The following is a 12,356-nucleotide window of genomic DNA, read 5'->3' as shown; positions in this document are numbered from 1 at the left end:
TATTTTTTGAATGTTTAATTAAAAATAAAATAAAACTGAGTTTATTTTAGCATCATGAATTTGGGGTTAATATCCCTGAACACAGAAGAAAAAGGATAGGCATCCAAAAACCATGTAATTGCTCTCCCCTCTGGCAGAAGAAGACAAAATTAATTTCTAAAAACCAACTGTATCTCTGTTTGCAATAACAAACAATTAGAAAATTATATTTGTAAAACTGTTCCACTTATAACAGAATCAAAATAGAACAAAGAGCAATTAATTTAGTAAGAATTACATGAGATCTTTATGTAGAAACTACAAAATATATAGAAGAGAAACTAAAGAACCCTAATTGGAGAAATATATTCATGGATTGGAATACTCAATATGGCTAAAATGAAATTCTCTCCCTAAGACTTCATAGATTCTATAATTTAATACAATCTCAGCCAAAATCCCAGTGTGCTCTGATGAAAACTGACATATTGACCCTAAAATCTAGAAGACCGAATATATGTAATTTTTTTAATTTGACAAGAAAGAAAAAAGTGGCGCAAGAGTCACTTGATTGTTTCCTTATGAAAACATTACACAAGGATCAACAAATAGATCAAGGCAAAAGAATAGAGAATCCTAAAATAGACATACACACATACATATATACTCAGAGTTCACTGATTTTTTTAATAAAGGCACCCAGACTACAAAGGGGAAAGGAAAATCTTTATAATAAATGGGTTTGGAACAAATGGATACCCGGAAAAAGTGACTTTCAACTTCTTCAACCTCATATGATTCACAAAATTGAATCCAAAGTCATCACATATGTAAAAGTTAAAACTGCAATGATTCTATGGGAAAATGTCCTTTTTGATCTTTTGCTTTTTTTCAGATTTATTTCTTTATTTGAAAGGCAGAGATAGAAAAAGAGGGAGAGAAAGAGCAAGAGAGAGAGAGGGAGAGATAGTGATCCTGCATCTGCTGATTCACTCCCCAAATGGCCACAACGACTGGGGGGCTGGGCCAGGCCAAAGTCAGGAGCCAGGAGCTTTCTCTGGGTCTCCCATGCTGGGTCATCCTCTGCTACTTTCCCAAGTGCATTAGCAGGGAGCTGATCAGAAGTGGAGCAGCCAGGACTTGAACTGGAGTCCACATGGGATACTGGCACTGCAGGTAGAAGTTTAACCCTCTATACCACAGTGCCAGCCCTATCCTTTTAATCTTGAAGTAAGTAAATACTTCTTACAGAGGAAAAAATGTATATAACCACAAAATTAATTATAAGAAAAATAATAAATTGGCCTTAAAGTTTAAAACCTCTGCTCATCAAAAGACAATACTAAGAAAAGCAACAGAGAGAAAGTGTTTGCAAAACACATATATGACTTATTGTTTAGTATATATCAATAACTTCTACAAATCATGAACAAAAAAAAGCCCAAGTTTAAAAAACGAGCAAATACACTTTGAAATAATACATAATGAAAGAAGTTACACAAGTGACCGAAAAGAATAAGAAAAGGAGTTCAACAGTGCCAGTTATTAGGTGAAGCAAACCTAAATCATAAGAAACAACAGCTTATATCCTCTACAATGGCTACAATGGAAAGACTGGCCACACCAAATGTTTGTAAGGATATGAAGCAACTGTATCTCTCATACATTAAAATTAAGAATATAAAAAACAGTTTGGAAGTTTCTTGTAAAATTAAACCTAACATCTGCCCTATGACCAGCACTGCACTCCCAGAAATTTACCAAGAATAATGAAGATGTGTCAACAAGAAAACTTGTGTAAGAATGCTATAGTAGTATGACTCATAACAGCTAATAACCAGAAATAGCTCAAATGTCCATCAACAGCAGATTAAATAAATAAAAATTGCAATATTATATTCATATATTAGTATACCACATGGCAATAAGAAGGGCTGGACTACTAACACATGCAGTAGATATGTTTGGATAAAATTTATTTATTTATTTATCTATTTATTTATTTATTTATAATGGAAAAAGGAGTACCTGGTATATGATTCTATTAATTTTTTAAACAAGCAAAACGTATACAGCAATATAAACTATAACCATGGATATGTAGGGAGGATCTGAAGGAGGTAGAGGTAAATTTTTTGACATGATGAAAATATCTTAATCCAGGTGGTAGTTACACAAATGTAAATTTCACTTAACATGAATTTTAGGCCACTAGTGAATATATGAGTAACACAATCCAGAAGGTGATATGCTACAGGGCAACTTGTCAGGTCTCTCAAAATTCATTGTTAAATAAAAGAGGAAAGATGAGGATTGTGCTAGGTGAAAGATAGACTTAAGGGTCTAACCAGATGCAACATGTGGTCGCACGCGCATGGCAACACTACTCTGGGCAAAACACCTATAAAAGACATTTTAAGGACACGCAGGAAATCTGACCACAATATTGGTTTCAGAAGCCATAAAATATATTAATAGAAGTTTTTTTGTACTTTGTTTCATATCTTTGTCAAACCAGTGGTTAAGAATATTATACTACTGGGTCTGATGCTATGGTGTAGTAGGTAAACCACTGCCTGCAGTGCCAGCATCCCATATGGGTGCTAGTTCGAGTCCTGGCTGTTCCACTTCTGATCCAGCTCTCTGTTATGGCCTGGGAAACCAGTAGAAGATGGCCCAAGTTCTTAGGCCCTGCACCTACATGGGAGACCTGGAAGAAGCTCCTGGATCCTGGCTCCTAATCAGCCCAGCTCTGGCTGCTGTGGCAATTTGGGGAGTGAACCAGCAGAGAGGAAATCTCTCTCTCTCTCTGCCTCTCTGTGACTGCCTTTCAATAAATAAGTAAATCTTTAAAAAAAGAATGTTATAATACTATAGTTTCAATGATCTGTGATAACTTTAAAATTTACTATGCATGGGTGAAATGGTCATCTTTCCATTTGATTATTGTTTATAGCCCTTGCCTGTATTTCCACTAAACTAGGCTCTTTTTACTTTTCACTTTGCTGAAAAGTGATTTATTTGGCGGAGCATTAAGTCCTTGACTTTAATGTAAATTAGAAATACGCTATCTCAAAAACTGAAAAAGAAGCAAAGAGAGAGAGAAGGGAGAAAGGGGAAAGAATGGAGGGGGTAAGGGAATATCATTATATTTTTTGACTTGTATCTATGAACCACACTGAATACATTAAAAACTAATAAAATATTATAGAATGTGAAAAAACAAACTATTTTAAAATATATTAATAGAAAATTATAGATTGTGGGTAGATAAGAAAAATCAGGTGATAAGAAACATATACTTTCTTATATTTTTTATATCATAGCACAGATTTCATTTAAATATATATAACAGATAAGTACTGAAAGAAGTCCAGTCAGGGATTACATTATCTATTAATACAGGTGACTCAGGGGAGGGGGGACGATGCTTACACTTTCTTCTCACTTGCCATATGCACATATATGGCTTCTACAATAATATTATACTGTTTGAAATAGTAGACTCTGAAATTCACTATTTGATAAGACAAGGTAAAAGATGGCAGGGATGAATAGGACAAGGAGAAAGAAACCTACCACTGCTTGAGCGCTAAGTAAATCTATCGGGCATTTTCCATGCACTTCCTATTTCATCCTCACAAGAAACCTATAATCATTTCTATTTTTATATGGCTAAAAAGGGTACAAGCAATCACTTGAACATAATATAAAACAATCTCAAAAACCCATGCTCTTTCCACCTCACTTGTATGCCCTTTCAGATTTCGGAGACTTCATTAAGTATTTATTTTTAAATATTTATTTATTTATTTGAAAGGCAGAGTTACAGAGAGGGGGAGAGAGATAGAGACAGAGAGATAAGGGGAGAGACAGAGATGAGGGGAGGGGAGGAGAGAGTGGGGAGGAGAGGAGAGAAGAGGAGAGGATATTTTCCATCCACTGGTTCACTCCCCAATTGCTGCAATAGCCAGAGCTGAGCCAATCCAAAGCCAGAAGCCAGGACTTCTAAGTCTCTCATGTGGGTGAAAGGGCCCAAGAACTTAGGCCATCTTCTGCTGCTTTCCTAGGCCATTAGCAGAGAGATGAAAGGGAAGTGGAGCAGCTGGGACTTGAACTGGTGCCCATACAGGATGCTGACACTGCAGGCCAGGACTGTAACCTGCTATGCCATAGCACCAGCCCCGTCACTAAGTATTTATGAAGTGTGTACTACATACACAGTGCTCTGTTTTATACAAATCACTTCATTCACACTCAGAACTTTCCATGTCAGGATGATGTATTCCCATTTCATAGATAAGAAAACTGAGGCACAGAAACGGAACAAGTCTCCTGGTTCCCACAGCTAATAATTGACAGAACAAAGAATCAGGCTCAGGCCACCTGACTCTCCATGGCAGAGTCCAGTACGCTCTTCTATGTTTCCAAGTCCCCATGCTTTCAACGCGTTCCCAGTGGAGTACGAGAGAATGAGTGTCAGGTACCAACAAAAGGAACACTGACAACAGAAGTCAACCACACATTTTTCAGAATAACATCCTTGCTTACCTGTCCAGGGCAGTGCTTGTTGGCATACTCCTCCCAAACCCTCGGACCCCAATCTGACGGAAATATGGAATGCAAGAGAGGTTGGCGGCGATGACAGCCAGAGAGTCAGAAGGACTCACAAAGAAGCCATTCTGGCCTAGGATCATGTAACGGTCCTGTAGGAAGCAATGTGTAAAACTTTTCAGTCAGAACCTTCTGCTGCTAGCACCCCATCTCCACAACCATACAAGCCATTTCACTGCCATCTTACAAGTAAACAGACAAAAGTAACTTGATTGAGGCCAAAAAGAACACAGGAAACCTTCTTTCAAATCTCTCCACGTCAAGGGCCCAGAACCTCAACACAACTAGGAATGTGTTCACCTGCTGAAATGTGGATGCCCAGCTCATGCTTCAGTAGCCTCTATACACTTGGCTGTTTTCTCCCAAACATATGGAGAACAGAAGTTACTGCTGGTTCCTTAGCATGATGCTTTCAACAAAACCAGCTGTAAATAAAGATTTATCGCTTCACTTTTTTTTTTTTAAGGAAACCACCTCTTTTATAACACAATGCTAATCTGGAACTAAGAAAGTAATGGCTATTTAACTGCAATATCTAGCCATTAAGCAAAAGAGCAGATGCAGAGCTAGTCAGGGCCCACATGTCCCATACATGTTAGCTCCAGATGTGTTCATTAATGTTCTGGTTTCTGATGCTTGGTAAAAGGGTCAGCAGGTAGAAAACTTTCCTACATACCCCGTCAGCATCAAACGCAGCTCCAAATCCATATTCTCCTCCTTTCATGGCTTCCAAAAGTGTTGTTGCATAGGTCAGGTTTGGGTCAGGATGCTGCCCTCCAAAGTCTTCCAGGGGAACACAGTTTATTGCAGAATTGGCTGGAGCCCCTAGCTCGTCACACAAAACTTTTCTCACGTACGGTCCCATAACTAAAACAAGATACACAGCCATGTGAAATATTTGCAGAACCCTGCCCCTAGAACATGTCGTTCTGGTTAGAACAACAACTATCATACAGCTTGGAAGGTAAAAAAATTCTTCATATTTTAAGATATAACATAATATTCACTTCAATTACTATTTATTGAGCAGCTTCTATGTACCAGTTATTGTTAGTCATAAGCCAGTTATAAGAAATCTTGCTCACAGACCTTTTCTAAATGTTGCCAGAAAAGAAATCAACCATGTATTAATGACTCATTATTGCTTTTCATGTATTAAAATCTTTATCTAAACATATGCAAAAGCACTAAGGTCTCTTGAGATGGTCTTTGCCTCTGCAACTATTTGAACTCTCCCAAGTATGTAATTAAGCACTGTAAACAACTGAAGTACATAAAACTCAGTGTATTTAACAAATGAATGTTGAGGAGCAGTGTCTTCTAGTGCAATGAACATTTATCAAGAGCCTAGTATGGGAATCTTACATCAGAAATGGAAGGGATCATACTGAAGGGACATAAAGACACACTTCCAACACTACTAGACTCTAAATCTAGCTGTAGGATGAGTCAAATCCACAGATGAGTGACTGTAGTTATAAGACAAAAAGAGAGGTACCATTCACCACACAATATGAAATAAATATTATAAACTAACTAGATGCAATGGCTTAGGTAAGATCTGAAGAGGGAAGCATCACTTTTGGGGAAGACTAGAAGGTAGAATTTAAATCTGAGAGGTAGGGAGTGAGAAAACTGTTCAGCTGGAAGGATCACTACAATCAACAGAACAAGAGCCTGTGGCAGAACACGAGGAGCATGTGGGAACTAGCACAGTATCCTGTCTGCTGATATATTCCGAGTACTGCTTTCCATTTATATCCCACCAGTACAACACAGCCCTCAAATGGTGAATCCCTTTTGATCCTGCCTGCCAGGAATCTATTTTTCCTGCTTCTACTAGTAGTACCGTGGGTTTCCCTTGGAAAACTGCTCTCCTCTCTATCTCAGTTCATGTAGCTTGGTGTGGCTAAATACCACTTTCTTCCAGGCTAAGGAGGTGACCCAGGTCCACCCAACCAGTGTCCTCCATTCCCCAGCCAGCACAACTGATTCAGAGGTGGAAATACAGCACAAGCCAGGCAATGAGGCTCAAACCCTGCAACGCTGCTGATGCCCATGGAGGGTAAGACCCTCAAAGGGCTCTGGGGCTACCAGTAGATTTTCCAATGCCTCACTCTTAAACAAACCAGCCAGCCAAGTGACACTGAAATTCTGAGAAATGCTCTTAGCATGAGACAAAAGCAAACAGTAAAGAAAAACCTAGAAGAAACATAAATTACAGAGAGAAAAATACTTTTAAAACACACCTCAGTAATGTCCTAATCAAGAGTAACAAGATAAAGTAGAATGGCTAAAATTGACAAGACTGACAATATCACGCATGGCCCTTACACACTTCTGTTGGTGTAGATGGAACAGCTACTCTGGAAAACAGCTAGGCAATTTCTTATGTAAGTATGGTTAAATATAGATTTATATGACTCAGCATTCCTCTCCTAGGTATTTATCCAAGTGAAAACATATGTTTCTACAGAGACATATTATGAATTTTTGCAGCAGCTTTACTTGTAATAGCCAAAGACAACAAAGAAAAAACTAATTTCCATTAACCAATGGGTGGATAAACAAATTGATACAGCAGTACAGTGGAATACTACTCAGCAATAATAAGGAATAGCTACTGATTCATGCAATACCATGAATGGATATCAAAAACCATTGCTAGAGTGGATTAAGACAGTGGAATAGGGAGGGAGCTTGCTGCTCAAGTCTAGGAAAAGACAGTTCTTAAAAAGTAGAAAGAGTGCAGTCTCAGGGAAGAGTTAGGGAGAAAACAGAAGAGGAAACTATGTAAATTGAAAGAACACAGTAGACCTACATGGAAGGCAATGACATGCACAACTTAGGACCCCACCAGCCACGAGCCTCTACACCAGCATTAGAGAGCAAGGTGAGACCAGATTGCAAAAGCCTAAGCCACTGGCGAAAAATCTGCAGGAAGAGTCTAGAGGGAATCCAACTTGGAGCCCCATGGGGGATAGTTAATCTGCCAAGCTAGAGGAGAAAAAATAAAGGGGGGAGCAAGTTTTTTCTTTCCCCAATCATCCTGCAAAGGCATCCTGTAACAAGCTGACAGACAGCAGGTGCCATTTTGGATATAATAGCTGTGCCAGCTCATATGTGAGCCCAGCAACCAGACAAGTGGAGACTCCTGAGTCTGGTGGGGAGAACAGACTGGGGGATGGGTGCTCGTGACTGTGGGAAGCTTGTGTGCTGGGATTGTGAAAATACTGAGGCTGTGTGGGACGATTCAGGGTGTGACTGGGATAGTGGGCAGTCACTGCGGGAGGCTCCACATAATCAGGACTCCCTGGTTACCTGGCTGGGGGCACACTGCTGAAGAATCTGAGCTTATACTGAGGACTACACAGATCGTTTGTATGGTCCTTGTGGCAGAGCAGATGAATAACAAACTCACTGGGGCTAGCACTCAGGCACTAGTCTCCTTCGAGGAGAGGAGCTCAGCTGAGTCTATGCAAACAGACAAGAAGAAACATTCCCTCTGATAAAAAAAAAAAAAAAGGAGACTTACCACACCAAACCTGGATGTATCACCTCAGACACACCCTTCACACTGGAGCACTGAACAGAGCTCCCTGGTCAGTCCTACCAAACGCTTCTAGGTATTCCCTGAAAGCAGACACTCCACTAATCCAATCAGACATAGTCAAAAGATAAAAGCAGCCAGAGTGAAAAATCAAAGAAGAAACCAAGGAGTATCTACACAAATACTGAATAACAAACACACTAATCCAAGAAATATGAATAAGGAAGATGGGGCCAGTGCTGTGACATGGTGGGTAAAGCTGCCATCTGCAGTGCCAGCATCCCATATGGGTGCTGGTTCGAGACCCAGCTGCTCCACTTCCAATCCAGCTCTCTGCTGCAGCCTGGGAAAACAGTAGAAGATGACCCAAGCCCTTGGACCCCTGTACCCACGTGGGAGACCAGGAAGAGGCTCCTGGCTCCTGGCTTCAGACGGGCACAGCTCTAGCCATTGTGGCCATTTGTGGAGTGAACCAGCAGATGGAAGACCGCTCTCTCTCTGTCTCTCCTTCTAGCTCTGTGTAACTCTTTTAAATAATAAATATATAAATCTTTTAAAAAAAATAAGGAAGACAAGATGATACTCCCAAAAGAACACAACACCTCAATACTAGATTGTGAAGACAATGAGACTGAAGAAACACCAGAAATGGAATTCAAAAAATTGATCATAGGATTACTTACAAGTCATCAGAAGCAAATGCACAAACTAATGAAATCTACATGACATGAAAGAAAATTTCTCCCACGAAATTGATATCTTAAAGACAAAAAAAAAATGAAATCATGGAAATGAATAATTCAATAGAACAAATAAAAAATACAGAATACAGTGGAGAGCTTTAACAACAGAATTGGTGAAGGAGAAAAAAAGAATATCTGACATAGAAGACAAAGCACAGGAAATTACAGTCAGACCAAAGACAAGAAGAAGTAATTAGAAAACTAAAAAACAATGTTAGGAATCTACAGGACACCATCAAATGACCCAACATATGGGTTCTAGGAGTTCCTGAAGGCATGGAAAGAGAAAAAAGATTAGAAGGCCTTTTTAGTGAAATAATAACAGAATTTCCCCAATTTGGAGAAAGAAAGGGGTATCCAAGTACAGGAAGCACAAAGAACTCATAATAGACATGACCAGAGAAGATCTTCACCACGACACACTGTAGTCAAACTCTCCACAGTAGAACATAAATAAAAGATTCTAAAATGTGCATGAGAGATATGCCAGATTACTTTCAGAAGATCTCCAATTAGACTCACAGCAAACTTCTCATCAGATACCTGACAGGCTAGGAGAGAATGGTGAGATATACTCTAAGTATTAAGAGAAAAAAACTGTCAACCCAGAATATTATATCCCGCAAAGCTCTCATTTATGAATGAAGGTGAAATAAAGACCTTCCATGACAAACAGAAATGGAAAGAATTTGCTATCACCTGTCCAACCCTGCAGAAGATGCTTAAGGATTCGCTGCACACAAAAACACAGAAACATAGGCATCACTATGGAATAAGGTAAAGGAAGGAAAGCTTCCAGTAAAAGTACAAAGGAAATCCAAAGTAAAAAATAGAAATATGTATTGAAAAAATGGCAGGGCAAAGGTTTTTTTGTTACTTATCAATAGTCACCTTGAATGTAAATGGCCTTAACTTTCCAGTTAAAAAACACAGATTAAAAAAAAATCTATTTGCTGCCTACAAGAAACACATCTCACCAACAAAGATGCATGCAGTCTGAAAGTGAAAGGATGGGGAAAAAAAGTTCTCACACTGCAGAACCAACAAGGAGTTGTATGCATATTCACAGTATTTAGTGACAGGGAAATAAATATCAAAATAAACAGCTAAAATAATTTAAAATACATTCTCTGGGAAGTTGGGAACTGAGGAAAAGGAAACGTTAGGGATAGAGCTGAACTTTTTAGCTGTTTAAACCAAGGCATGTACTGGGATCAAAAAGTAAAACAAACAATTAACTACAGTTTTACTCTATCCACACCACATTCTAATAAGCGTAGTCTTAAACTTATCTGTTCAACTTTTCTTTTCTCTGATATGTAAATTTTTATGTAAATTTTACATAATCTCAAAACCCAACATGCATAAATGCCTTTTTAATATGTCTTGGCCACCAGTTTGCAGAAAACCATGAGCTCACCTCCATGCATTGCATCAACACGGATCTTCAGTTGGCTGGGCCCAGTCAGTAGACTTTTGATGGCATTAAAGTCAAAGATGGTTCGAAGGAGGTTGAGATAGATGTCCACGGGATCCACGATCTCCACTAAGGACATGGAGCAAAGGGAGATAGCCATGACTGCACCTATAAAACTCTGATCTCAAAACCCCGTCACAGTCTTACACTTCACATAAAGAGTGTCCATTTGTGGAAACAATCACAAATCAAGGCACAATCAACTTTTCAGATGACTATAAAATGTGTAAATATAAGATCACATTACTTTTAATTATAAATAATGTAATATCATGTCTAAATATTATCAAGTTATAAATTCTTTGCAAGTTACAAATCAACCAAAAGAGTAAATTTAAATAAAAACATGTCTTGTTACCCCTGCTCCCACCTTCTTTCTATCACCTCCCTCCCAAAAAATGTACATATCTCAATGTTTGCCATATCCAGTTGCCTTTCTTGTGGGGGCCAACCAAAGACTCAGCTGGTATAAGACCAATCAAACAGTGACCCCTATGTCCAAATGCCAGACTTGGTGATAAAGGATGTATTCCTGAGTTTTCATGAAATATCTTTCATGCTCAGTCAGTACCCAAATTCCCAGTGAAGGTCAAACATCAACAAATCCTTATTCAATATGAATGAATGTATCTGGCACAATTCAATGAACAGGAATACAAACAACATCTTTTTGATTTACATGACATACAAAAAACCAAGAATATAATGTATTTTTCATGCTGAGCAATCAGGGCATAATTAATGTTCAGAAAGTACTTTTCCTAAAACTAGTAAATATTTGACTCTTTAGGCACTATAATTTCTCCAAAATCCCTACTTTTACATATAACTTACATTTTGAAACATATATATTATTTTCAAGTTTTCAAGTGCTTCTTTGGGTTCCTTAAATTTTTTAACTTGCACAAAAGGTATCCCCAACTCACTTTCAAAATTTTGAACAAATCTAGGTGCAATATTTAATGTATAAGATTTAAATATGTACCTTTCTCTGAAGGGAGGAGAGAACCTCCACTTTGACTATGACCTTGTCTGAATAAGATTGAAGTTGGCGAATTCAAAAGGCTTCCATAGCCTTGGCAGCTCATGACTAGAGCCTAGGGAGATTACTGACGCCATAAACAAGAGTGTCAAATTGTTAAATCAACAACAGGAGTCACTGTGTACTTACTCCTCATGTGGGATCTGTCCTTAATGTGTTATCTAATGTGAAGTAATGCTATAACTAGTACTGAAACAGTATTTTACACTTTGTGTTTCTGTGTGGGTGCAAACTGATGAAATCTTTACTTAATATATACTAAATCGATCTTCTGTATATAAAGGTAATTGAAAATGAATCTTGATGTGAATGGAATGGGAGAGGGAGCAGGAGATGGGAGGGGTGTGAGTGGGAGGGAAGTTATGGGGGGGGGAGCCATTGTAATCCATAAACTGTACTTTGGAAATTTATATTTACTAAATAAAAGTTTTTAAAAAAAGATTTAAATATGTGACATAAAACTATCCCTTCATCTGATCAAGCACACATCCAGAAATAGCTTCCTTCCATTTAAATCAATGCAGTGTGTGTGTGACCAAATATAATAAAATTACTTTTGAAATAGCATGTACAGTTTTAAATCATCTTTTCCTATGAGGAGATGCTACTCCACAAAATAATCCAAAATTACTTCATATGAATTATAAACTGAAGAAATGTTAAGGCAATAAATGTATGCTATACACATTTTGTTAGGTGTATTTTCCATATTAATCAAAAATCAATCTTTAAAATAAGAGGTTATGTGCTACACACTTTGTAAGTTTTAGTCACTCAAAGATGTAAGATAATACTTTTGTTAATTCCATTCTGGTTTTTCAATTGTTGAACCACTTGCCTAAATGCATTTGTATATACAACAGAAAACACATAGCAGAAATATAGAAAACAGGAAAGCAAGGAAGAGTTATGAAAACTGATTGTCCCCATCAAATAGTTCATGCTCTTGAC

General features: G+C 38.1%; 1 protein-coding gene across 1 annotated transcript in view; it reads right to left on the bottom strand.

Annotated features, from left to right (window-relative positions):
- The window catches only part of PGM5 (phosphoglucomutase 5), a 222,957-nt gene that overhangs the window by 151,842 nt on the left and 58,759 nt on the right, over window positions 1–12,356 (bottom strand). Inside the window, exons 4-6 of the mRNA XM_062207064.1 lie at window positions 10,307–10,432; window positions 5,270–5,460; window positions 4,531–4,685 (exon numbers count right to left, since the gene is read on the bottom strand). Coding sequence (XP_062063048.1) covers window positions 4,531–4,685; window positions 5,270–5,460; window positions 10,307–10,432 — 472 coding nt within the window. The remainder of the gene's footprint in view (window positions 1–4,530; window positions 4,686–5,269; window positions 5,461–10,306; window positions 10,433–12,356) is intronic.

The sequence above is a fragment of the Lepus europaeus genome, chromosome 12 (genome assembly GCF_033115175.1).
Source record: "Lepus europaeus isolate LE1 chromosome 12, mLepTim1.pri, whole genome shotgun sequence".
NCBI classification, from domain to species: Eukaryota; Metazoa; Chordata; class Mammalia; order Lagomorpha; family Leporidae; genus Lepus; species Lepus europaeus.
Note: the sequence above shows the minus strand (reverse complement) of the source record. Positions and strands in the feature narration are given on the sequence as shown.